Raw genomic sequence first — 27,477 nt, forward strand, 5'->3', positions numbered from 1 at the left:
GTGTTTGATGGAGATCTCGTGATCTGTGTCAGTGTCCGCATCTCTCACTCGCTCGGACGGGTTTTATTCTTCTCTCGGATTTAAGGTTTTTTTCACCCTTTTTGCTGATCTAAAGGTAAGCAGCTGTGGCTAATTATGCGTCTCTTATTTCCCCGCAGGTTGCGTGTGTCTGGATGGAGATGGGTTTTTTTTTCTTCCTCTCAGATTTTTCTCGACTTTCTATTCATCAGGAAAACGGCGCAATCCAGCGGTGCAGTCGAACATAAGCCCATGTGTGTGTCGTTTCTGAGGAAGTGTAGGGCAGAGAAGGAAGGGGTTTATTCAGGCTGTTAGTCGCAGGACAGGAACGCAGGTAAGATCTGTGAGGGATTCAATAACCTACTTTACACATCCTCATCGACTGCACAGCTTTACTGTCTCATCCTGTCGAGAAAATAAATCAATAAATAAATCTAAAATGTAAGGCTTTTCGACTCGTTTCATTCATTAATATGTAGATGGTGCTCCAGAACCCCAATAATAGCTGGTGTCATCGGTGACTTATTAGGAACGGCCTGTGCTTTAATGCAAACACCCTCTGATATATCAACCCTCTGATGCATGATCAATCATATCTTAATGATGCATTAACATTCAAAATAAGTACAGAATGATTACCATTTTTGCTTCAAAATGACGTTTTTAAGCGAGTTGCACATCTATCTTGCTTCAGAAGATTATAATTCAGAGGTTCTCGGTGCTAAGCCACTTTTTTCATCCATGTTTTGGCCATATAATTAGGATACAGTTTGAGAAAGAGTGGTTTAGATGATTAGAGTGGCTTTTGAAGATTTGTCCATTGTAGCAGACATTTCAAAGGGCATCAAAGGGTTAAAATCTACAATTCATGTATACAGTGCATTGGGTTGCTTGCATTGCCCTTAATGTTAACATTAATATCTCAATGTTCTGTTTTACCAAGATAAGAATATAATAATTCCCATTTTTTCCTTTCAAAATTATGTTTTTGAGAGAGATGCACATCAATTGGTACATCACATTTTTTTTCAGCCATGCTTTTCTAAATAAAAACACACTTTAAAGTGTATAGCCATGTGTCATTATGGCTATTAGAATTATTAAAATGCTTTTAAAATATGACCATTGTAGTGTGCATTTGCATCAAAGGGTTAAAATGTACACTTGATCATATAAACAGGTTTTGGTCTGTTTGCATTGCCATTAAAGTTAGTATCTTAATGTTTTTCCCTTTCAAAATTATACTTTTTGAGAGAATAACATCCTGCAATGGAAAATGACGAGGTTCTTGGTGCATCAGCACATTTCAGCCATGTTTTAATAAATAAAATCACATTATAAAGAGGACAGCCATATGTAATTATGGTTAAGGGTGCATGGTTTAGATGATTATAATGACTTTTGAAGATCTGACCGTAGTAATGGACATTAGCATCAAAGGGATCAAATGTGCAGTTGATCATATGAAGATCTTTTGGTTTGCTTGCATTGACATTAATGTTAGTATTATGCATTGTATTACTGGTGGTCATCAGTGGTCAGATAAAGCATCTTTTTATATTCTCAACATTAAATCTGTAAACCAGCAGGTGGTACTACAGTATGTGCTAGATGCATGGTGCATGAATGGAAATGCAGTGTGAAAGAAGACTAAATCACTTTTAAAATAATTGAGATGCATGAGTTTGATTGCAAATCAGCAGTGTTTGTCTGAAGATTTCCATTGCAGCATGAGTGTGTGAATTACAGGTGCATCTTTATTAACTGTGTCAAGAGGAAACATGGACAGACAGATCGGTTCTAAAAGTGTCACAAAAGAACAGCCGCTAGCATTACCTCAGCTTTGAAAGGATGGTTCAGGCCAAAAAAAAATTCTCCCCTCATTTTTCACACCACATCATCATGTCTCCGTAAAGTATTTTTCTAGTATGTCAAACTTTAACTGTACTAGCTTGCTAAGTCATATTTTACAAAGATTATTAAAGCATGTTTTACAAAAAAAAAAAAAACATATATATATATATATATATATATATATATGTGTGTATAAAACTATTTGTAAAGACTGCAGCTAGTTGTGAGAAACATTCCTAATTTTGACTTTCATTTTGATGTATTGTAATAGCTAAAACTGAAATAGAAATTAATATATAGGCATATAGAAAATAAAAACTGATTGAAATATTTATAAAATATAGTATCTAAATTCAACAACAACAAAAAAACACTTTTCAAAGTAAATTCTACACCATTTTCTTCTCAGCGTATAGCTAAAAATACAAAACAGAGCTCTGAAGTAGTTGATATGAAGAATAACAGCTTAATGAGAACTAGAGAGCTTTGTTGTATGAATAAAGCTGTGTGAAGAGTTTCTCTTTTTTATTCCACAGAAGAAAAAAAATAACAGCGTGCATTTGAAATGATATGAGGATGAGTAAAAACTGAAAGAAAATGTTTGATTTTGGATGAATAGTCTCTTCTAACACATTATATTACAAGCATCATAAAGCAGGTTATATATGTATATATATATACATATATATAAAAATTCTGTTGCCTGTGTATTTTTATGACTCTTGAGCAAAATGCATATTAATCTGTGTTGCATGCATCTCATGAAATATGATCATATATGCACACACCCACTTACTGGAACACTGAATAATAACAAGCTGTCCAGATAAATTGGAGGTTTTTGCTTGCAATATAATTGAGTTAATTTAATTCAAAGTGCTGGTTGTGTTCATTAGAAGTCCCCTGCTGGTTGAAGCTGTAACTACACTGCTGTGCTGCATGACATTCAGGGCTCAGGTGATTGACTCAGTTAGTGTCTGAGAGAAAAGATGGCCGCGTTCAGCTCGTGCACGTCCAGGGCTGCATGCACCAGATTAGCTAGAAATGACTCTTTGTGTATGTGTAATGTAAAGGGATGAAAAAACTCTTTCTTAAAGGAATAGTTCAGCCAAAAATGAACATTAGCTGTAAATGTGCTGAGTGTTTTTCTTCATCAGATTTGTAGAAATGTAGCATTGCATCACTTGCTCATCATTGGAGTGAATGGGTGCCGTCAGAATGAGAGTCTGTTAAAAACATCACAATAATCCACAGCATCCATTAACATCTGGAGAAGACAAAAGATGAAACACATCCAGCATTAAGATGATTTTAACTCAAACACATAGAGTATAATCCATAATAACACTTCCTCCAGTGAAAAAGTGTTCTGGTCTGAATCAGGAGAGAAATCTGCACAGATCAAGCAGCGTTTAAACAGCTCTAAACAAATCTGTGTCTGGATTTTGATGTGAGAGACAACAGCAGATGCACTTTTGAGGGTGAGGAAATTACTTTAATCACAAAAGACTGTAAAAACTCATGGAAATCCCAAATGTATTTTTGCATCTCAACTGGAACACATTTGTGTTTATGCATTTATGCAAATTGACTTACATTGCATTCAAACTCTAGATTTGATCAGTTCATGCGTTCGCTGGGAATCAAACCCATGACCGTGGAGATGATCTGCAGGACAATCTGATCAAACGTGTTCTAGTTAAAGCTGAGCAGGCTTGTTTCAGCCCAAGTGATGGTTTGGCTGTGGCTGTATTATTAGTTTGAGAAAGAACAATGTGAAAACAGCGACACGTCCAAACTGATTGTCAAGGGTTTGTGTGAAAACCAATTAAAAGTTTTGTGTTTGTTGGACCTGAATCCTACTGATGAGAATATTAAATTCCTGAAAATTAAATTCCCACACAGCGTGATGATTTGACATCAGCCAACAGAGACACGATGTGCAGCACCTTTATTGAATTCTGCCTCGATTCGACTCATTCAAGCTCATTAGTTGTTTACGTAATGCAGAACTCTAACCAATTAAAAGTGAATCTTCTTATTCAGCTTACACTGCAAAAAATATATTACATTAACAATTTAATCTTATTTTTTTTGTCTTGATGTCCTGTACAAATATCTAAACATCCTTAAAGCAAGAATTTTATGTTTTTAGAGAATCTATCCAAAATCCATTTTCATTTAGTTTTATTTCGTTATTTCCTCATTTATGCTTAATGTCTTTATATTCAAGATAGCAGTGATACAAACGCAAAACTTAAACCTTACGTAATTTGAAACAAATTAATAGTTACTCTGAAGATTTTACTTTAGTTTGTTTAAACTGAAAACAAGTCACAGTTTATTCTTACTTCTATCTTGTTGTCCGAAACAAATATTGAAATATTTTTTAAAACAAGAAGCACTATTTATTTTTTATTTTTGTGCAGTAAAAATGTAAACATTGTTAAAGCAAGAAGTGAATTTGATATTAATGCTTGTTGACAAAGAGTCTGTCTGAAATATAAGCGTATTTTGAATTTGCAAATTTACTTTTTTATTATTAATTTATTTTTTCTTGTTCATGCATTATATTTTTATATTCAAGTAACAAAAGAAATGCACAACTAACACTTTATGTAATTTATAATAAATTAATAATGGATCATGTTTTGCTTCAGCTTGTTTAAATTTCAAAAAAGTCATAATTTATTCGTATTTATTCTTACAAATATTGCAACATCCTTAAAGCAAATTTGATATTTTGAATTTTCTTTTTTTCACGTGTTTATGCTTAATACTTTAATATTCAAGATGGTTTCTCTGAAAAAGGCAGCAATACAAATGCACCACTCACACTTTTTGTAATTCGTAACAAATTTAAAGTTACTCATATTTTGCTTCAGCTTGTTTACGTTGCAAAAATACACAATTTATTCTTACTTTTTGCGTCTTCATGTCCTGTACAAATATCGAAATAATATTGCAAAATGTTTACCAGAGATGCAAATGTAATATTAAGCTTAGTTGAATCCATCAGGAACATATGTGTATTTAGTTTTTGTTTGTTTGTTTATGGTTAATATTTTTATATTCACAGGAGATCCTCTGAAAACAAGCCAGAGTATTTCATTCTGTTGTGTTTGTACAGGTCAGTGTTTCATGCTTTATACAGATGTTCAGACAGAAAACGAGACGAGGATCCTCATGAATTATATATTTTCTCTGTGAATGGCCGTGTTGCTCAACATTACGTAAGTGGACACCCACTAAGCGCTGCAGATGTCTGGCTGACAGCTTTGTTAATGGCTTTGAGCGTTCAGATGACTGCTGAATGAATGTGCCAGATTTATACGGCCCGTGTTATTAGAGAGCCTGGACTTTTCTCCCTGCCAGCGAAAGCCACTGAACATTTCATTCATTGTAATGGATGGAAAATACAAAGCTGAGCGTGTTTCTTCACAGCTGCTCCATCAACATTAGAATGGTTTGCGTTACTGTTAGACATTGCGATGTTTTAGTCGTGACGAATGCATTGAAATGCAGGGGTGAAACGGTTAAATGATGCTTTTGAGTCGCTCGTGAATGTTGGATGGTGAACATCTCAGCTGTTTGAGATTCTACTGAGAAAATACCAAAGTCTTTTTGAGATATTAAAGCAATCAAATTCGTTTTTTACAGGAGGCTAGAAGAGATATTTGTACATTTTTAATGTGTCTGTCCGGAGTAATGTAGGCTATCAAACCAGTGAAGACATTCTGATCATCCAGAGACGAGTTGACGGTTATCGAGCTTTTTGAAGAAAAGTTTGGAGTCTTTATGATTTTTTCATGTTTTAGAAAGAAGTCTCTTCTGCTCAAGGCTGTTTTATTTTTCAATCTAATATGATGATTTGGTGCTCGAGAAACATTTCTGATTGTTATCACTGTTGAACACAGTTGTGCCGCTCAATATTTTTGTGGAAACTGATGCATTTTATTTTTCAAGATTCACAGATGAACAGAAAGTTCATAAGAACAGCTTTTATTTGAAATAGAAATCTTTAGAAATGATTAAAAATGATTAATGTCTTTACTCTCACTTTTGATCAATTTAATGCTTCCTTGGTGAATAAAAGTATTTTTTTTAATATAAAAAATAGTGTATATTTATGTATTTTGCTCTGAACTTGAAAAGAATATGTTTTTCAATTAGAGGAACCATCATTTTAATGACTGAAGTTTAATAGTGAGAAAACTATTAAAACTATTACAACTTAAACTACTAGAAAATGGAGTGCTCAACATTTGAGGTTATTATCAAAGGAAGTTTGATAAAGATAAAAAAAGGTAATTGTGACATTTTATCTCAAATTTCTCATTTTTTTTTCTCTCACAAATCTGAGTTTATATCTCATAATACCAAATTACTTGAATTGTGAATATGCAAATTGTGAAGGAAAAAAGTTTTAATTGTGAGATAATTGTTCCATAACCCCCCCCCCCCCCCCATTTTTTTTTTGGAATACAAGTAAAAAAAAAATCAAAAAGATGTCATTTCAGATTTCAAAGAAAAAAAGTCTGGATTAAAATATATATATATACTAAGAATTCTGGGCAAAATGTCCAAAATGCAAAAAGTAAACTTGATATTGGCAGGAAATTCTGATAAAAAAGATATAAAGTAAGAATTGTGAAAGTTTATTTTCTCATTCTGTGACAGAAAAAAAAAAACGGAAGATGTAAACATAATTCTGAGACAAAATTCTAAATTGCAAGAAGTTACCTTGGAATTTGCGAGAAAAAAAAATATTTACTGTATCTTATTTCAGATCTCGCAATTCTGATTATTTTCTTTATATCTTGCATTTCTGAAGAAAACAAACAACAAAAAAAGTTGCAATTACCTTGTTTTATTTCTTTATCCAACTGCAGAAGCAGACTTCCATAGATATCAACTTAAAATTTGGAAATCTTGTTTAGATATCTGTGGATCTCGCCCAGTCATATTGAGTTTATTTTTGGACCCTGGACCACAAGTGTTAGGTTTTTCGAAATAGAGATATATGCATAATCTGAAAGCTGAATAAATCATCTTTCCATTGATGTCTGGTTTGTTCGGAGGACAATATTTCTCTGAGATACAACTATTTGAAAATCTAGAATCTGAGGGAGCAAAAAAATCAAAACATTGAGAAAATCATCTTTAAAGCTCTAAGCAATGCATATTACTAATCAAAAAATAAGTTTTTATATATTTACAGTAGGAGATTTACAAAATATCTTCATGGGACATGATCTTAATATCCTAATGATTTTTGGCATAAAATAAAAATCTATAATTTTGTGCTATACAATGTATAGTTGGCTATTGCTACAAATCTATCCCTGGTTTTGTGCTCCAGGGTCACATTTCTGGTCTAAATCATGACTTCATTGTTCTGCTCTCTGTCTCGCAGGCGGATCAATCCGACCGGAATCAAATCAGGATATCGTTGTGTTTCTGAACCATGGCAGGCAGCGTCTCCATCATCACGAGGGCCGACGCTCCGACAGACGAACCAGCCTAACATCAGGATCAGCAGAAGGAGCTCGCCTGAGGATCTGTGTGCGTTTGCTCTCGCTGTGGATTAACACATTTGTGAGGATTACGCCTTTGCTTCCTGCTGCTCTCGCCATGTTCCGTCTGAGAATGATCCTTCAGGTCGTCTCTGTGGTTTGGGGGTCGTCGCTCGTCGTTTGTCAGCAAGCACAGTTCACCACCGTCAGCACAAACTACGGGAAGCTGCGTGGATTGCGTGTGGCGCTGCCCAGTGAGATCCTGGGCCCCGTGGAGCATTATCTGGGGGTCCCGTATGCGATGGCCCCGACTGGAGAGCGGCGGTTTCAGGCTCCGGAGCCGCCGGCGTCGTGGCCCGGCATCAGGAACGCCACACAGTTCGCTCCGGTGTGTCCGCAGTATCTGGAGGACCGGCTGCTGCTCACTGACATGTTACCGGTGTGGTTTACCGCAAACCTGGACACGGTCGCGACCTACGTACACGAGCAGAGCGAAGACTGTCTGTACCTCAACATCTACGTGCCCACGGAGGAAGGTACGGCTTAAAACACACACACACACACACACACACACACACACTACTGATCAAACGTTTGGGGTCGGGAGGATTTTAAACGTTTCTGAAAGAGTCTCTTCTGCTCAGCAGGGCTGCATTTATTTGATCAAAAACACAGTAAAAACAGTGAAATATTATTCTAATGTAAAGCATCTGTTTTCTGTGTGAATCTGTGTTAAAGTGTAATTTATTTCTGTGATGCTCCGCTGTATTTTCAGCATCATTCCTCCAGTCTTCAGTGTCACATGATCTTCAGAAATCAGAATAATATGATGATTTACTGCTCAAGAAACATTTCTGATTATCATCAGTGTTGAACACAGTAATATTTTTGTGGAAACTGATGCATTTTATTTTCAGGATTAGTTGACGAATAGAATTGAATATTATCAATTGAATGCATCCTTGATGAATAAAAGTATCAATTTCTTTCAAAAAAAAAAAAAAATCTTACTGATGCCAAACTTTTGGAATGTATATATGATAGTGTGAAATATTGATATAACTTGAATGTTTATTTCTCTTTGCAATTTTTTTTTTAATTATATAACTCAACTATACAAATATATAGCTAACAGAAAATAAATAATTTGTATATTAAATACTCAATACAGGTAATGAAAGGTCATTTTCAGTCATGTATAACAATCTTTAGAAATTTTGTCTTAATTATTTTGGCTTTATATATTTTTTAAGAAAGACAATCATGTTATTAAATATATATATATATATATATATATATATATATATACCTTGTTGCATCTTGCCAAAAGGTTGTTTTAATTATTTCTGCATTTTTGTACAAGAATAAAAGCTCAGCATGCATTATACATATTGTATAGAAAATAATCAGCCTCTTTTACATTTTGTGAAAAATAATCGCATCTTGTTGCTTCACTGCCTGAAATGAAGACGGACAGTGTTTGTTTGATCCAGCTGTATTTTATAAGATCCAAACAGCAGCATGTGAGAATCTTTTACAGGTTTATATTTAAATAAAGTTTGTGCTAAAAACTGTGTAAAATTAGGGTAAGTTACTGTAAAAACAATGTGCTCAGAGATCACCTAAACTCTTTGGACCTGTCATTTGTTTGTAATGTATTTGAGTGCTTTGTGAAGGATAACCAATCAGGTATCAGGAGACGAAAGGGGGGCGGGACGAACAGCGATGGAGAGGAGACTCTTTCATCAGTTTGGAGCGTCGTCCTGATCCAGGGAGGCTCTGTGTTGAACCAAATCCCTTCCTCATCTTAATAATAGACTTCACTGGGCTTCTGGGCATTATAAAGACTTTGTTTTCAAAGTCTCCTGACTTGTGTCTGTCCACAGCTTTATCCAGGAGATGTCATAGCTGATTGTTTGCTTCAGTTGCTCTACCCAGGACTGAAACGCTCCAGAAAAGCTCTTTTCATGCTGAGCTGATCAAAATGAGAACAGCTGATCACCGCTGAAAGTCAGATGGCTTTGAGTGTCATCGGGAAGGTGTTTTTTTTTTTGTGTTTTTTCTGATATGTTGGTGTTTTATCTTTCAGATGGATGTCTTGGAAGTTGCACAAGTAAATAAAGCTGGATAAAACAAACACAGTCTTCATTTCAGGCTGCAAAGCAACAAAATGTGATTATTTTAAAGGGGGTTGATTCTTTTCTATACCCACTGTGTGTGTGTGTGTGTGTGTGTGTGTGTGTGTGTGTGTGTGTGTGTGTGTGTTTGAGTGTGTGTGTGTGTGTCTGTGTGTGTGTGTGTGTGTGTTTGAGTGTGTGTGTGTGTTTGAGTGTGTGTGTGTGTGTGTGTGTTTGAGTGTGTGTGTGTGTGTGTGTGTGTGTGTTTGAGTGTGTGTGTGTGTTTGAGTGTGTGTGTGTGTGTGTGTGTGTGTGTGTGTGTGTGTGTGTGTGTTTGAGTGTGTGTGTGTGTGTGTGTTTAAATATATATTTTTTATAATTGTCTTTCTTAAAAATATTATTTATGAAATTGTGAATATATATATATATATATATATATATATATATATATATATATATATATATATATATATAATTTATGCATAAAAATAAAAATTATGCATAATTTTACATATTAATAAAAAAAGATTTGTATTATTATATAAACATTAATTAATTATATTAGAAATTAGAACTCCACACAAACACATAAATTGCTTTACATTTGAGTTTGACACTAGTATGCCGTCACAAATACTGAATAAAATAATAAGACCTTTATTTTGATTTATGCATATTTCTTGACATTCAGCAGTTTTCATGCTTTATCCTTGCAATATTGTATGCAATATGGGATTAACTTCTTGACAAAGGATGCATGAAATGCTGCTGTAATATGTGGAACAGAAGCGCGTCTGTGATGCTGTCTACTTAGGCTGCTCACGAGCTGTTGGAACGGAGCTGTTTCATCATTATATCCATGTATTCATGGGACTGCCATCATCTTATTTGAGCATGTCGCTTCTTGTTTCTCTAATAGACAGAAACTGAATATGCTGTTTGTTCCCTAAGGAGATGGATTCATGATTTAGCAGTTGATGTCCAAACTGTGATGTTCTAGGAGCTTCATCATCGCCTCGAGGAGCAGAACATAATGAAGCACATGATGAACAGAACGGAGATGACAAACAAAACATTAAAGTGTTGGTCGTACGTTCTGTTCACTGTTATCTGTGAGTTCATCTCAGCTATTAGGTCTTTTACAGGTTAAGGTATATATATAAATGTTATAATAGTTGTGAAATCGAAATTTCTATTTGGTTTAACTTCAAATAATAAAATAACTATAAAGGTAAAATTAAACAAAATATGGAAATTTAAGAAAATTACAAAAACTTTAACTTTAAAGTGCAAAAAAAAAAAAAGAAAAAACACATAAAATATAATCAAAAATATTAACAAAAAACATAATAGCATCTAAATTATATTAAAATAACACTGGGTTCGTAAGATGTTTAACAAATCCACTCGCTAGTTGCAGACTTTTGAAAGAAAGTAAATAATAAAAATGCATTTATTTATGTTGATAATTTATTTATTTTTCGATATTTATATTGATGTTTGTGTAATAGTGGTTAACTAATGGATTAACTATTTTTTTTTTTTTGTCATAATGCGTGCTCCAAATTAACTAAACATTAAAAACAGGTATTGATTATCATTACTGACAAAGCTAATAATGTAATTTCTTAAAATGGAACGGTTAATTGATCTTTAGATAAACTCAGTGTCGTATGTGTTTAATGTTTTGCATCATAATTGATGCATCAGGCTTTTATGGCTCATATAGTTTGATATAATGAGAATACGGAGGGGGAAAAAACATCTTAATTTTATTCAGAGACTCAAACTGAGCAACAACATCTTCTGCAGATGCTGAAATTGATGTGATGAAATTCTGATGCTTGTAAATCACTGAGATCCAGAAAGCCCAGGTTTCTCCAGCATCCCAGTGTTTTCTGGTTTAAATCTTCTGCCTAATGGAGACCGTGATGACTTAATGGATGTGATATAAAACACCAGCAGCTAAGAGCTCATGAGGAAACGGCCAGTAATGACCTCAGACGACTCCATTCAGATCAAAAACTGGAAGACATTTCCTCTAAATGCACACAGACGGAAGAGTTCATCCGTCAGTATCTACATTCATTATTCCTAACAAATGACAGTTTTTATATCTGCCTGATCGGTTTTCTTTAAGAGACTATGTTTGTGTGTTGTCTAAAGTGATGTTCTTTCTGTTTCAGATGCTCATGACGACACAGGCTTGAAGCCGGTCATGGTTTATATTCACGGCGGCTCGTACGTGGAGGGAACGGGGAACATGATCGACGGCAGCATCCTGGCCAGCTACGGAAACGTGATCGTGGTCACCGTCAACTACCGGTTAGGAGTGTTGGGTGAGTCTCTCGACATATCGTGAAGGATGAGAGTCTGATTGATGCTGCTGTTGAACATCTTTCAGGCTTTTGTTTCTCAGTGATGCATTAAACTGATCAGAATGACAGTAAAGGCATTTATAATGTTACAAAAGATTTCTGTTTCAAATAAATGCTGCCCTTTTGAACTTTTTGTTCATCTCTGAATCCTGAAAAATAAAATGCATCACGGTTTCCACAAACATGTTAATGTTTACAACATTGATAATAATCAGAAATGTTTATTGAACAGCAAATAAGTGCTTTATATTATAATGTGCAATTTTAGCTATTTCAGTGTTATTTTAGTATCACTGAGAAACTAGTTTTAATTAATATTTTGAAATAGTTTTTTTTTGTAGATTCAATTTTAGTAATTTGTATTAATTATTTTTTATTCTTATTTAAAAATGTTTTAAAAAAGTTTATTAAAACTTTATTAAAAGTTATTTTACTTCAAGTAACAAACATGTATTTTATAGTTTATAGTTTTAGTTTTTCTATATATATATATATATATATATAATTTATTTTACTTTAGTTAATGGTTATTTTACTTCTAGTAATGAAAAATATGTTTCATAGATATATTATGCTTTATATGTATTTTATTTTATTTAATGGTTATTTTATTTCCAGTAATATGTTTTATGTTTTTAGATTTAGTTTAAATTTATTTTTTATCTTTAATATTATTCATAATTTATTTCATTTTAGTTAATGGTTATTGGTAAGTTTTAGTTGACTTTAATAACCTTGATTATCATGATTTCTGAAGATCATGTGACACTGAAGACTGGAGGAATGATGCTGAAAATACAGCGGAGCATCACAGAAATACATTACACTTTAACAGAGATCCACAAAGAATAGAGATATTTGAAATTGTAATAATATTTCACTATTTTTACAATATTTATGATCAAATAAATCCACACTTGGTGAGCAGAAGAGACTTCTTCATAAAGCATTTAAATAAATCTTACCATATCACATATATGGTAAGTATGTTTGCATATAAGCTAAAGATAAAGAAACCTGTGAAAAGCTTTACTCACAGTAATGTAAGCCTTAAAGGGATAGTTCACTCTCAAATTAAATTTTGGTATGTTTTAGCTTACCTCAAGGGCATCCAAGATGTAGGTTTCTCTGTTTCCTCAGTATTTCCCATTTTGATATTTTTAGGTCCAACCGTTCTTGTCTGTGACTCACATAATGGATGTCTATGGTCACCACCTCAAAGAGCATGCACAGAGGAGTCAAAATTAAACAATTCCCCATCATAAGTACACATTGATGACCTAAGACACGAAACAAGCGGTTTGTGTAAGAAAACGAACAGTATTTATATCGTTTTTACCTCTTGTACACAACCACGTCCAACTGATCTGAGGTCGCGAGTGCCTTCCGATGTGACGTTCTCGCGCGCGCTCTGGTTTAGTCTGCGCAAACGTGGAAAGCGCCGGAAGCGATCTCTCGCGCATGCACATCACTCATTGTTTACACTTACTGCCTATGGTTTACACAGATTTCGGAAGTATTACCTTTCACTGTGAAGATCTAAACATATTTAGACGTACAGGAAATTGCAATGGAAGACGATTTCAATATATCCATAGACAACGTTGAATTTTTTTCACAACCATATTTATTTGAAACAGAATACACAGACCAAGTACTCAGGCCATCCTTAAAAATATTCTTGTTTGCCGTAACCCGACCGACCCTGTCAATTTAGCACCGACTCAAAATTTTTTTTTTTTTTTTTTGCTTTTAGTACGACCGACTTGCCGATTATAAATTTGCGTTAAGACCGACCAATTATTTTTTTACTCTTCAAACAACTAATACAAACGCAATAAAATACTATTAATTATATTTAAGGAAGTATTGTAAATATATAAATTGCCTTGGCCTACATACAAATGAAGGCTATCTTCTTTAATTAAAAAAAAAAAACCTTGACGTCATATGGGGTGGTGTTGGCGCAGTGGATAAGACACACGTCTTTGGTGTGAGAGACCCGGGTTCGAATCCACTGTGAGACACCAATGTGTCCCTGAGCAAGTCACTTAACCCCTAGTTGCTCCAGAGGTGTGCGACCTCTGACATATATAGCAATTGTAAGTCGCTTTGGATAAAAGCGTCTGCTAAATGAATAAATGTAAATGTAAATCTGTGTTTACATGGATGTAACACTGTGGCCTGTGCGTTCGCTTCGTCTCAGACTCTCACTCACTGTCAGAGTCAACGGTTCGTGCTTGGCTGCAGTAAACTAAATGTTCGCGGTCTCTGTTCAAAGTCATATGGGTTCGGGCACCATAATACATCTAAAACATTCATTAAAACAGCTCGACACCGCTTTAACTTGGCACAAAGTTCTGGAAAAACTGTGCCCAGATCTTTTCCCATCCCTTCTCCTCTCTAGTCAAAAAACGGTGACCGTGTCGACTGTCACTTTATGTTCGAAAATCTATTGCACGAATCAAGCACGAATCAACCAACACAAGTTTCGAAAACGAAAATAAAAAAATGATTTTAACGACCTTCTCTCGGAGCGCGTCCAGGTTTTTTTGAACAGGCGTCGCACAGCAACTGCAGCTTCGGACAAACACGCATAACAGCAAATAATACTTCTGCACAATGTTTCTCTTTTTACAACAGAAATGTGAATTCAGCCGGTATTCAGTCTCATACAGTTTCGGACTTGAATCGCCTAGGGCTGTCAAAATAGCTGAAAAAAACTAAATTCAAATTTTTTACTTAAATATGATCAAAATTTGAATTGTATTCGAATTTTAAATGCATAATTTCAGTTAGGGTGAAGAAAAGCTTTTTTCTTCTCTTCTGAGGCTCAAGATAGCGCATCAAGCAAAATATTAATGCATGTTTATTCAAAGCATTAGAATACATGACTGTGAAAAAAACATAATATATAAAATAATGTTTATGAACCAATTATTATTAATTAAGTTGCTTAAAGAACTATAAACAAAACAGCATCATGTATGCATGCATCGTTAAATAAATAAAAAGGGTGGAAAACCAGTCACACAGGATACATTTTTTCATTTAAAAACATGAGATGCGCGAAATATGCGTTCTGTGTGAACGGCTTGGTTTCAGTTTTGATGTAAACAAGATCTTCTCCACATTGATTTTTTTTTTTTAAGTGGCTTCAACTAGATAGGCTAACATAACCTTATAATGCAATGCCACATATATTGTCATCGCATCTCGTGCGCGTACACGAGGTGAAAGATGATACAGCAGATCCTGCGTGTCGAGCTCGTCCGCCTTTGAAAGTTGTGTAGACTTAGCTGTGCGCGCGGCCAGATGGAACTGAACACGTACCAGGGATCATAAGGCAGCTTCCTTAATGCACACCTAAAATTCATATGCGCATTCGAATGTGGATTTTTATTTTAAATTCGACGAATATTCGGAAAAATATTTTTTTTGATAGCCTAAGAAAATCGCCTATGCGATTTTTTTGTTGTTGTTGTAATTGAATCGTAAACACAGCCATGTTGAAGCCTGCAGTAAATGTTTTGCATTATGGCAGTCCACTCTGCTTATTGTTTTTCGAAAATGTTGCACTCCTGTTTGTCATTTTGCACATAACTTCACGCCAATAAATCATCAGAAATATTGGTATTTACCAATATATTGAATCTTTACATTCCTCCTGCCTGCTGTCTGTGGATTTACTTATATTTGGTGTTATTTGCCGTATAAAACTTTAGACATGCAAAATCGATTTTACAATCGATTCAATGAACACTTGTCACTCAAATCGAACAGGATTTCACAAAAGTGACAACCCAAGAAAGCAAAGTAAACATTCTCTCATTTGTAGGTTGCATTGATACGTAGCGATGGATGCAAGTAAAACAGTACCTCATTTTTTTCTCACCTGAAATTCATGCAATAAACATGTTTTTGACAAAGATTTTAATTTGTTTGTGGTCTATATAGCCTGCATCAAAATGAGGTTTGCAATGATGCGCTCGAAGGCACGGGTTGAAGACCCAGTCAATGACGTCACAATATGCTAATTTGTTTAAATTCATACCGACGTCATCACCATCACAAAAATGTACTTTTTTTTTTACATTGAAACTTGAAAAAAAAAATTAGACCGACCTACCGACCCTTTTAAAAAAAAAAATTACTGTTACTGCAAACCAAAATGCCTCAGGAGCGATCCGCTGCAGCAGCACGTCTTCAAGCCTCAGAGACCGATCTCTTCAAAACTGGTGGTGTTTTAGTAGCAAGTGTTGTGAGATGCCAACAGAAGTGGAGAGCATATGTTGTCACGAATGGAACAACTACAAGACGACAACGAGGACATTGACAGTATCGCATCACACACCTGCCTGACTGAAGATCCTGAGTTTTCTCCGCTGTTGAGACCCACCGTTTTGCACGTTGTGTTTAGTTTGCCACATATAAACTGGAGGCGACGTCCAATGCCAGAGGGACCCAATGGCACGCTGTCAATAGAGTGAGTAATGTGTTGTATTTTTATTATAAACGCAACGATTATAGGGTGCATTATAAACATTAATTTATTACAATTACTGCATTATATTTCAGACAGTGCAGATTTGGGGCGTAGCGTGTGGTAAACAATGAGTGATGTGCATGCGCGAGACATCGCTTCCGGCGCTTTCCGCGTTTGCGCAGACTAAACCAGAGCGCGCGCGCGCACGTCACATCGGAAGGCACTCGCGACCTCAGATCAGTTGGACGTGGTTGTGTACAAGAGGTAAAAACGATATAAATACTGTTCGTTTTCTTACACAAACCGCTCGTTTCGTGTCTTAGGTCATCAATGTGTACTTATGATGGGGAATTGTTTAATTTTGACTCCTCTGTGCATGCTCTTTGAGGTGGTGACCATAGACATCCATTATGTGAGTCACAGACAAGAACGGTTGGACCTAAAAATATCAAAATGGGAAATACTGAGGAAACAGAGAAACCTACATCTTGGATGTCCTTGAGGTAAGCTAAAACATACCAAAATTTAATTTGAGAGTGAACTATCCCTTTAAGATGTTCATTGAATGATCTTTTATTTAAAGAAGGCTGTGACAAGTTTTATATTAAAAGTTCTGCCAAAAATCGATTCCTCACTAAAACATAAAGCTTTTATTATTCAGTTTCTTTGAACAGAAGAACACAGTGAAAGCTTATTAAAACACAAAGAATACTTATAAACACGAACACAAAGCAGCTCTCAGACTCAAAGTGTGCAGAGTTATGATTCATTCAGTTTGAATCCACACATCCAGTTTATATTTATTATATGTTTGGCACCGAACATTTAATTTCTGTTTTTGAGAATATTTTTCTGCTGTTAGTGAGTTTTGAATGCAGTGACCTTGATCAGTTCAGCAAATCGTCAGGCTGTTACTGGCTCTCTTTCTCATCAAGATACTGAAGTGATATTGTTTGAAGATCCTGAGCTTCTTGGCTCTGAATCAGAGATGAAAAAGGCTGCTTTCAACACCATCTCTCTTTAAAGAAGAAAGGATGATCCAAACACATCCCAGAGGCCTTCAGATTCAGACCGAATGCACTTTTGGCCATCATCATCAGATCTTTTGTACCAAATGTTGTAATATTTTCAACAAAGCATCTCTATAATATTGAGCTTGATGGAAGAGACTGACGTCTCTCAAGTCCATCATTACATTCACAGCTCAAACACATACACAACTAACTTACATTACCAAATATGCACAACCAGTCAAAAATATGGAATAATTAAAGGTAAAGGTAAATGATTTCTGAAGATCATGTAACACTGGAGACTGGAGTAATGATGCTGAAAATCCAGCTTTGATAATAGAAATAAATTCTATCTTAATGTAGATTCACATAGAAATCAGCTATTTTAAAGGTCCCATTTTTCGTGATCCCATGTTTTAAACTTTAGTTAGTGTGTAATGTTGTTGTTAGAGTATAAATAATATCTTTAAAATTCTAAAGCTCAAAGTTCAATGCCAAGCGAGATATTTTATTTAACAGAATTCGCCTACAAAAAATGACCCGTTTGGACTACATCCCTCTACTTCCTGCAGTGATGACGTCACTAAAACAGTTTTTTGACTAACCTCCGCCCACATGAATACACAAAAAGGGGGCGTGGTCTTGTTGTGCTCCGACGGAGAAGAGGAAGAGTTGCGTTAGTGTTTGTCGCCATGTCGTCGAAACGCTGTTATTTTCATAATCATTTTTGTTTGGGCTTCCCAGGGACGCTGTACTTGGAGATCAATGGTTACAATTTATGTTTAACTCGGTTCCCGAAAATTATAATCCACATGTAAAACTATGTGCAGCACATTTTGCTGAGGACAGCGAGGTTTCTCAATCTGAATCAGTTTAATGACGGTTTCGCACAAAGATTATTCTTGAAAGATGGAGCAGTTCCCTCTTTGTCTGGAGAAGGCGTTGTTTATGGACCGCAACCGGTTAGTGTATTTTATTATTTAAGTTGGTGCGTTTAACAGTTTCTGTAACTTATTACACAAAGGGCAACGCTGTTAGCTTTGTTAACTAGATGTTAGGGCTGTGCAAAAAAAACGAATGCGATTTTAATGCTCATCTCGTCAGTAAAAACGCTCCTGTGATTATAAGTACATCTCCAGCACATGCTCCTGCACACTTGCTTCTCAAAACTAGTCCAATCGCGTTTCCAGGAGGGTAACGTGCGCTCAGCTGCTGTCCAATCACAACACAGGAACCGCTGGCCCAATCAGAACTCGTCACGTATTTCTGAAGGAGGGACTTTATAGAACAAGGAAGTCATCAGCCCATTTTTATGACCGTGAAAACAGTGAAAGTGAAAGTGAAGTGACATTCAGCCAAGTATGGTGACCCATACTCAGAATTTGTGCTCTGCATTTAACCCATCCAAGGTGCACACACACAGAGCAGTGAACACACACACACACACTGTGAGCACACACCCGGAGCAGTGGGCAGCCATTTATGCTGCGGCACCCAGGGAGCAGTTGGGGGTTCGATGCCTTGCTCAAGGGCACCTAAGTCATGTTATTGAAGGTGGAGAGAGAACTGTACATGCACTCCCCCCACCCACAATTCCTGCCGGCCCGGGACTCGAACTCACAACCTTTCGATTGGGAGTCCGACTCTCTAACCATTAGGCCACGACTTCCCTAAAACAGTGGTATACAGATAGGTGAATTGTGTGAAAAATACTGTGTTTTTACACGCGAAACATGAACACATGTTATATTGCACACTGTAAACACAATCAAAGCTTCAAAAAGCACGAAAAACGGGACCTTTAAATTATAATATTTCACATTTTTAGTTTTTTTTTTTTTATCAAATAAATGCAGCCTTGCTGAGCAGAAACAGATTTCTTTCAATAACAGCAGTGTACACACTCATATTTGATTGGTTTTAGACTGTTGGATGGATGTGGCTGCAGGATATTTTTTCATCTAAGGCCTGGAAATCCTTGTCTGGCTCCAGTACTTCAGAGATATCCACAGATTTATAGTGTTTTTATGGGAAAAACGGTCGAGCAGGGACAGATGGACTCAAGGCTGGAGGTCCGAGGAGAAACGACATCAGACAAATCCACATAAAGACTCATCATCTTCAGCCGACAGCGTCTGGAGGATCTGTTTGATCGAGCTGTGTCTCGTGAGCCTGCTGCAGCCTCTCATCATTTCAGCTGACATTTCATGTAATCTCAAGGCTAAATATTTGTGTCATAAAGACGGGTGTAAGGGACCGAAGTACTCGGAAGATGTTAGCGATTGCAGATAACAGAGCTCATTTGAAGGCTGAAAGTCCATGATATCCTCGGGTCATTGTAAGAGACTGTTTTTCATCCCTTTTCTTTTCATCTTTCTTACTTTATATTCTCTAAAATGCTGCTCTGGAGCAAAACTGTACAGTAAAAGCTGAAGTGATCCTGAATGAAACACTACCATTTTAAAGTATCTTCTGCTCAGCAAGGCAGCATTTATTTGATGAAAACTATTTTCTATGTGAATACCTGTTAAAATGTCATTTATTTATTTGATCAAAGCTGAAATAAAGTGGAACATAATGCACAATGTTTCCATCTGATATGTATTCAACTCAAATTGTCAAACTTGTGTATTAAATAAATTCAGTGCACACAGACTGAAGTAGTTTAAGTCTTTGATTCTTTTTATTGCGATGATTTTGTCTCACATTTAACAAAAACCCACCAATTCATCATCTCAACAAATCAGAATACTTCATAAGACCAATAAAAAAGAAAGTATGTTCATTTACTGTACATGTACTCAATACTTAGGGGCTCATTCTGCTTTAATTACTGTCTCAATTTGGCGTGGCATGGAGATGATCAGTTTGTGGCTCTGCTGAGGTGGTATGGAAGCCCAGGTTTCTTTAACAGTGGCCTTCAGCTCATCTGCATTGTTTGGTCTTTTGTTTCTCATCTTCCTCTTGACAATAGCCCATAGATCCTCTCTGGGGTTAAGGTCTGGTGACCTACACCATGGTCATTTAACCAACTTTTGGTGCTTTTGGCAGTGTGGGCAGGTGCCAAATCCTGCTTGAAAATGAAATCAGCATCTTCAAAAAGCTGCTCAGCAGAAGGAAGCATGAAGAAGTGCTCCAAGATTTCTTGGTAAACAGGTGCAGTGACTTTGGTTTTCAAAATAAAACACAATGGACCAACACCAGCAGATGACAGTGCACCCCAAATCATCAGACTGTGGAAACTTAACACTGGACTTCGAGCAACTTGGGCTATGAGCTTCTCCAGCCTTCCTCCAGACTCTAGGACCTTGGTTTCCAAATGAAATACAAAACTTGCTCTCATCTGAAAAGAGGACTTTGGACCACTGGGCAACAGTCTAGTTCTTCTTCTCCTTAGCCCAGGTAAGATGCCTTAGGAGTGGCTTAACAAGAGGAATACGACAGCTGTAGCCATATTCCTGGACACATCTGTGTGCGGTGGCTCTTGATGTCTTGACCCCAGTCCATTCCTTGTGAAGTTCACTCATATTCTTTTTTTAAATGATTTTGCTTGACAATCCTCATAAGGCTGCGGTTCTCTCGGTTGGTTGTGCATCTTTGTCTTCCACACTTTTTCCTTCCAGTCAACTTTCTGTTAACATGCTTGGATACAGCACTCTGTGAACAGCCAGCTACTTTGGCAATGAATGTTTTTTGGCTTCCCCTCCTTGTGAAGGGTGTCAATGATTGTCTTCTGGACAACAGTTAGATCAGCAGTCTTCCTCATGATTGTGTAGCCTAGTGAACCAAACTGAGAGACCATTTTGAAGGCTCAGGAAACCTTTGCAAGTGTTTTGAGCTGATTAACTGATTGACATGTCACCTTATTCTAATTTGTTAAGATTGCAAGCATGAATGATGAGCTCAAATGACATGAGTCTGCTGCTATTTCACTATCACTGACATACAGTACTGTCATAGTTATATATATATATATATATATATATATACATATATATATATATATATAATTTAGTATATTTTAAAATAATATAGTAATTAAAAAAATGCTTTAGTTTACGTACTTAAGTTTAATTAAACTTAACAGAAATGAAAAATGTTGCCTAGTTAAGATAAAATAATTTCATTAATTTTAAACGTATCTTATATCAGTTAAAATTTTATTTATTATGTTGTGTTTTTGTCATTTTTATTATTTTTTATATTAATTAATTATAAATAACTATAACACAGTTTGTCTTCATGAATATGCACAATATTTTACATTTTTATTTTATAGTGTAAATAATTGATCTTCTCACCTGAACTTTGTAGAAAATGGTGTAAATATTTGTTAATATTTTGAAGTAGATTATACATGATTACATATTTTAATTTTTAAAAAAATAAATGCTTGTAATTAATTTAGTTTGAGTTATTTTAGTATTTCAAATTAAACTAAATGAAAATAAGAAAATGCTGAAATGAAATAAAATGAATGTATACATAAACATTATTTTTAGTGACAAAAATGCTATTTTAATATTTTTATTTTTTTATGGTAAATATGCACAATATATTTTTAGTCTAAATAATTCTTCTCATTTGAACTACCGATTTTTCCTATAACTTTGAATGCAACATATAATCATTGCAGTTAATAAAGTGTCCACCGTTTGTTTGAATACATCATGTCACTAACTAACTCAACATTTCTGCCATATGGACATCACCTTGACATCATCACCTCTGATAAACTCCTAAATCTAATGTAGAAACTTTCCTTTTCTGTGAAGCTGCTTTGCAAAGATTTGCATCGTGAAAAACGCTTAACATTTAAACATGAATTAAACTGAATTGAACCACCTTTAAATCGTCTCTGACAGAAAACAAGCAACACGAGGCGTGTTTAGCGTGTGATGAATGCTGCTCCCTCACGGCACAAAATAAGCAGATGACATCAGAATCCATCTCATTAGACATCAGATGTTAAAGAGCTCGTTTAGCTGCTTTAGGCTCTTTCCGAGGTGTAGAGCATCCAAACCTTTGTGGTAATGGCTGCATGGCTCATTGAAGGACTCCGGTGTGTTTATTGCTCAGGAATAAATTGCCCAGTCGAAAGTCCTACATCACCAACGAGGACTTCAATTAACCTTTATCAAGCGCTGGCCTGGAGTCAGGAGATATATGCATCACAGGTGAAGGTCAGCCAAAGAGCTTTTTATTTGTGCACGGTGCTGGAATTAATAATGCATCGTCCTCATGATGGATGAAGCCCATCAATAAATAACATACAGAAATCAAGCTCTTGTGCATCCACTGCACATTAGTTTTTTTTTCCAGGTGAAAGTACTGGAGCTGAAGGAAGTCTAAACGCATTAACAGCTGTTTAGTGCTGCGCTCCTCACATCTGCATCAGATGATAGTGTTGATCCTCAAGGACAGATCGAAGGGAAATTGAGTTTGTCGTTTCATATCTTGAGCTTCTCCTGATACTTACGTTCAGAACGAGTGACATAACCACTGAAGACCAGTGAAATGAACAGAGCGTTAAAGAGTCAATGTTAGTCATAAGAGTTTTCCAGCATGTTTTGTTTGGAGAAATACCTGCATTATTTTTCATTGCTGACGCTAGTGCAGCAGATTGAGATTTTGTGAATTTATATTCCTATGTTCATCTAAATTGAATCTGAAATATATATAAATATACAGCATGATGACATATATGACATGAAAATGTAAAAAAAATAAAAGTTTTTAAATTATTCTTCTTCTTATTATTATTATTATTATTATCAATAATAATATTGTTGTTGTTATTGTGTTTTTGGTATGAATATTTACATTTATTTGTTGTTTTTCATATTTAATGTTTTAATTTAAATTTTAGTTAGAGTAAGTGTTTAGTTTGTTTCATATTGTATATGAAATACATATTGTAATATCATTGCTATACTATTATCATTTTTATACTATTATCATATATATATATATTTTATTATAAATATATATATTTTTCATTTTACTTAAAAGTTTTAGTAATTTTATGTTTTTAGGCATATTTATTTATTTGTGTATTACGTAATTTATATATTATTTTTTTTCAGTTAACAAAAAATTTATTGTTTTGTCTTTTTAATATATATATTTTTATATTTTATTTTATTTCTATATTATTATTATTTTACACATTTTCTTTGATTTCAGCTAACACACACATAAACACTTTTGTGTGTGTGTGTGTGTTTTTGTTTTAGTTACTTCAGTGATTCTAAATCAGTAGTGAAATGAGCATCATCCCAGATAGATCTCTTATAGATGTGTGTATGTGTCCAACCGCCTAAAATCCTGTGAATGTCCAAACACGTGTCCACACTGCAGTGTTTCCTGATCTCTCAGCTGTCTCTGTGTTTCAGGTTTCCTCAGCACTGGCGATCAAGCAGCCAAAGGGAACTACGGTCTGCTGGATCAGATCCAGGCTCTGCGCTGGGTGAAGGAGAACATTCAGGCTTTCGGCGGCGATCCAGAGCGAGTGACCATCTTCGGCTCCGGAGCAGGAGCCTCCTGCGTCAGTCTGCTGACCCTCTCACACTACTCTGAAGGTCACTGGAGATCTTAACCTGAAGTGTATGAATGTATAAGGCTTCAGGATTTTTCGGAATACTGAAATCATGCTTTATGATTTGCATAATAAATTCAAAGTAAATGCTGTTATACACAAACTTGTCAGAACTTTGATCATTTAAAACAAGCATTTGGGAACACAGCATACGCAAACCATCTTCCCAAACTTGTAATGAGGAGCTTTAATGGCTCCCTGTGGTTTTTCATTTCATTTTTATTTTATAGTTTTTTTTTTTTTTATCCAAAGCACCTTACGAATGAAAAATACAACAAGCCATTCATCTTAAGAAAGCAATTAACATGAGAAATGCTAGAAATACAAAGCTTCAGATATTGTTCAGAATAGTACAAGATAAACCCTCCTTGTTCTTCCAACAAAATAACAGTTTGATGGTTTAACGTTTATAAATAAAAGAATTAAGACATCCACAAATATTGTATCCATTTAATAATGTAAATTGTGCATTATGTATGTATGCATGTATGTAAAATAAGAGTATATATATATATTTTTTTTGTTTGTTTGTTAAATGGTAATTTTACAGAGAAATATTGCAATAGTACCATTTCTTAATTTGTATATTTCTTAATTTCTTTATTATTTTGTTTTATTTTATTATTGTGTATTTTATTGTATTATTTTCTTAAATACATATATACAAATAAATAAATAAAAATAATACTAAATGTATTTTTAGTAGTAGCATTAACAGTAGTAGTAGTATAGCTAATTAATTAAATAAATTAGACAAATTCAAATTGCAAACAATTTTTGTCAAAAAATACTTGAATTTACAGTGAAATATAAAAGTGATATTTAATTTATATATATATATATATATATATATATATATATATATATATATATATATATATATATATATATATATATATATATATATATATAATTTATTAATACTATATTGTAAGCATATTGATATAATCAAAAAATATAATATAATAATTATTTATATAATCGATATATAGAATAACATTCACTGCAAACCTGGACTATTTTTAAAATGTAAAAATTTTTAAATTGCAGTTGTAATTTTTATAAGAACATAAATTTTTTCAGTCTTAATATATAATCATGATATTTAAATGTTTATATGTTGTATTACTCTGACAGCGAGTGGCGTGTCCCAGATCTGTTTCAGAAAGCGATCATTCAGAGCGGGACGGCTCTCTCCAGCTGGGCTGTCAACTACCAGCCAGCCAAATACACACGCATGCTGGCCGAGAAGGTGGGCTGCAATGAAGACGACACGGTCGAGCTGATCGAGTGCCTCCAAAACAAAAACTACAAAGAGCTGATCGAGCAGAACATCACCCCTGCTAAATACCACATCGCCTTCGGACCTGTGATTGACGGAGACGTCATTCCGGACGACCCCCAGATCCTCATGGAGCAGGGAGAGTTCCTGAACTACGATATAATGCTTGGAGTCAACCAGGGCGAAGGGTACAAGTTTGTAGATGGGATCTTAGACAGCGAGGACAGAATAACGAGCAACGACTTCGAGTTCGCCATATCAGAATTCGTCGACCACTTGTACGGCTACCCGGAAGGAAAGGACACCCTGCGGGAAACCATCAAGTTCATGTACACAGACTGGGCGGACAGGGAAAACCCGGAGATGCGGCGGAAAACTCTGGTCGCACTTTTCACAGATCACCAGTGGGTGGCGCCGGCCGTGGCTACAGCAGATTTGCACGCGCAGTACGGATCGCCCACGTACTTTTACGCCTTTTATCACCACTGCCAGAGCGATATGAAGCCAGCCTGGGCCGATTCGGCACATGGAGACGAGCTTCCGTACGTTTTCGGCATTCCCATGATTGGCCCAACAGATCTCTTCAACTGCAACTTCTCCAAGAATGACATAATGTTGAGTGCCGTGGTCATGACGTACTGGACGAACTTTGCTAAAACTGGGTGAGTAAGATGCATAGGCTTGCATACTAATAAAGCTAATTAGTGAAAGTGACGTGACATACCGCCAAGTATGGTGTCCCATACTCAGAATTCGTGCTCTGCATTTAACTCATCCAAAGTGCACACACAGCAGTGAACACGCACTTTAACAGTTTTTGTTTCTTAATCAGATCGATTGAATAAAAAAAGAAAAATGCAAATTAAAGCATCAACAATTGTACAGATGGTACTAATATAACGCGTTATGTTTCACTTCACAGAGACCCGAATCAGCCGGTTCCTCAAGACACAAAGTTCATACACACTAAACCGAACCGCTTTGAGGAGGTGGCCTGGTCTAAGTACAACCCTAAGGACCAGCTGTATCTGCACATCGGCCTGAAACCTCGCGTCCGTGACCACTACAGAGCCACAAAGATCGCCTTCTGGCTGGAGTTAGTGCCACACCTACACAACATCAACGAACTCTTCCAGTACGTTTCATCAACGACCAAAATTCCACCACAGGACACAACGCCGTTCTCCTACACCAAACGCCTGTCCAACAAACTCTGGCCTTCGACCACCCGCCATCCACCTGCTCCTCCGGCCAACACAAAACAGATGTCGGATCAGCAGAAGACATCCGAGCACGGCGACGGGACGGTTATCATAGAAGCGCGAGATTATTCAACTGAACTGAGTGTGACGATCGCCGTCGGTGCGTCTCTGCTCTTCTTAAACATCCTGGCATTTGCCGCGCTCTACTACAAGAAAGACAAACACCGGCTGGAGTCGAGTCGCAGGCACAGTCCACCAAGAAATCTCGCTAACGACATTCCCCGCGTGCCGAGCGAAGAGCTGTCCCTGCGGATGAAGCAGCTTGACCATGATCACGACTGCGATTCGCTGCAAGGCCATGACATGATTCAGCTGACCTGTCCTCCGGATTACGCGCTCACGTTGCGCCGCTCGCCCAACGACGTGCCACTGATGACGGCGAACGCCATCACTATGATTCCCAGCTCTTTTGCTGGCTTGCAACCGTCGTATCACAACCCGTTCAACACATTCGGGAACAGCACTCCGAGCAGCACGGGCCTCCCGCACGGACACTCTACGACACGAGTATAACTCGTCGTAAGTTGACAGACTATTTAGATGCGCACCCGGGTGCTTGAACACAAATACTGAGGGTGTTATTTTGTTACGGACTCTTTTATGAAATCAGTAACGTTACACTTATTAACCTGTATAATGTGATCAGTGAATGTAATCATATTTCTCATTCATGGTACAGCGACTTAAGCTTTCAAAAAAAAAAATATGATTATGTACAGTAAATGAAGAAATATTAATTGCATCCTGATTTCCTGGTTAACATGTGAGATGATTTATCACTAAACACATTGGAGCACAAATACCTGCAGATACATGGTAAACGAAGATTGGGGGTGAGGGGTTACATTTTTGCTGTTACTTGATATTCATAATTATGTCAGATGTAGAAAGCCTGGTCATACAGTTTGAAATGAATTTAATAGCTTGAAGTTTAAAGATTTTATCATTGAACT

General features: G+C 35.9%; 1 protein-coding gene across 1 annotated transcript; it reads left to right on the forward strand.

Moving 5' to 3' along the window:
* Window positions 1-27,477, forward strand: LOC132153240 (neuroligin-4, X-linked-like). The gene is made up of 6 exons (XM_059562626.1): window positions 1-115; window positions 7,289-7,924; window positions 11,692-11,844; window positions 23,778-23,963; window positions 25,135-25,924; window positions 26,185-27,477. The coding sequence occupies exons 2-6, from the start codon at window positions 7,507-7,509 to the stop codon at window positions 27,035-27,037; spliced, it is 2,400 nt and encodes a 799-aa protein (XP_059418609.1). The 5' UTR covers window positions 1-115; window positions 7,289-7,506; the 3' UTR covers window positions 27,038-27,477.

This window comes from Carassius carassius, chromosome 11, assembly GCF_963082965.1.
Source record: "Carassius carassius chromosome 11, fCarCar2.1, whole genome shotgun sequence".
NCBI lineage: Eukaryota > Metazoa > Chordata > Actinopteri > Cypriniformes > Cyprinidae > Carassius > Carassius carassius.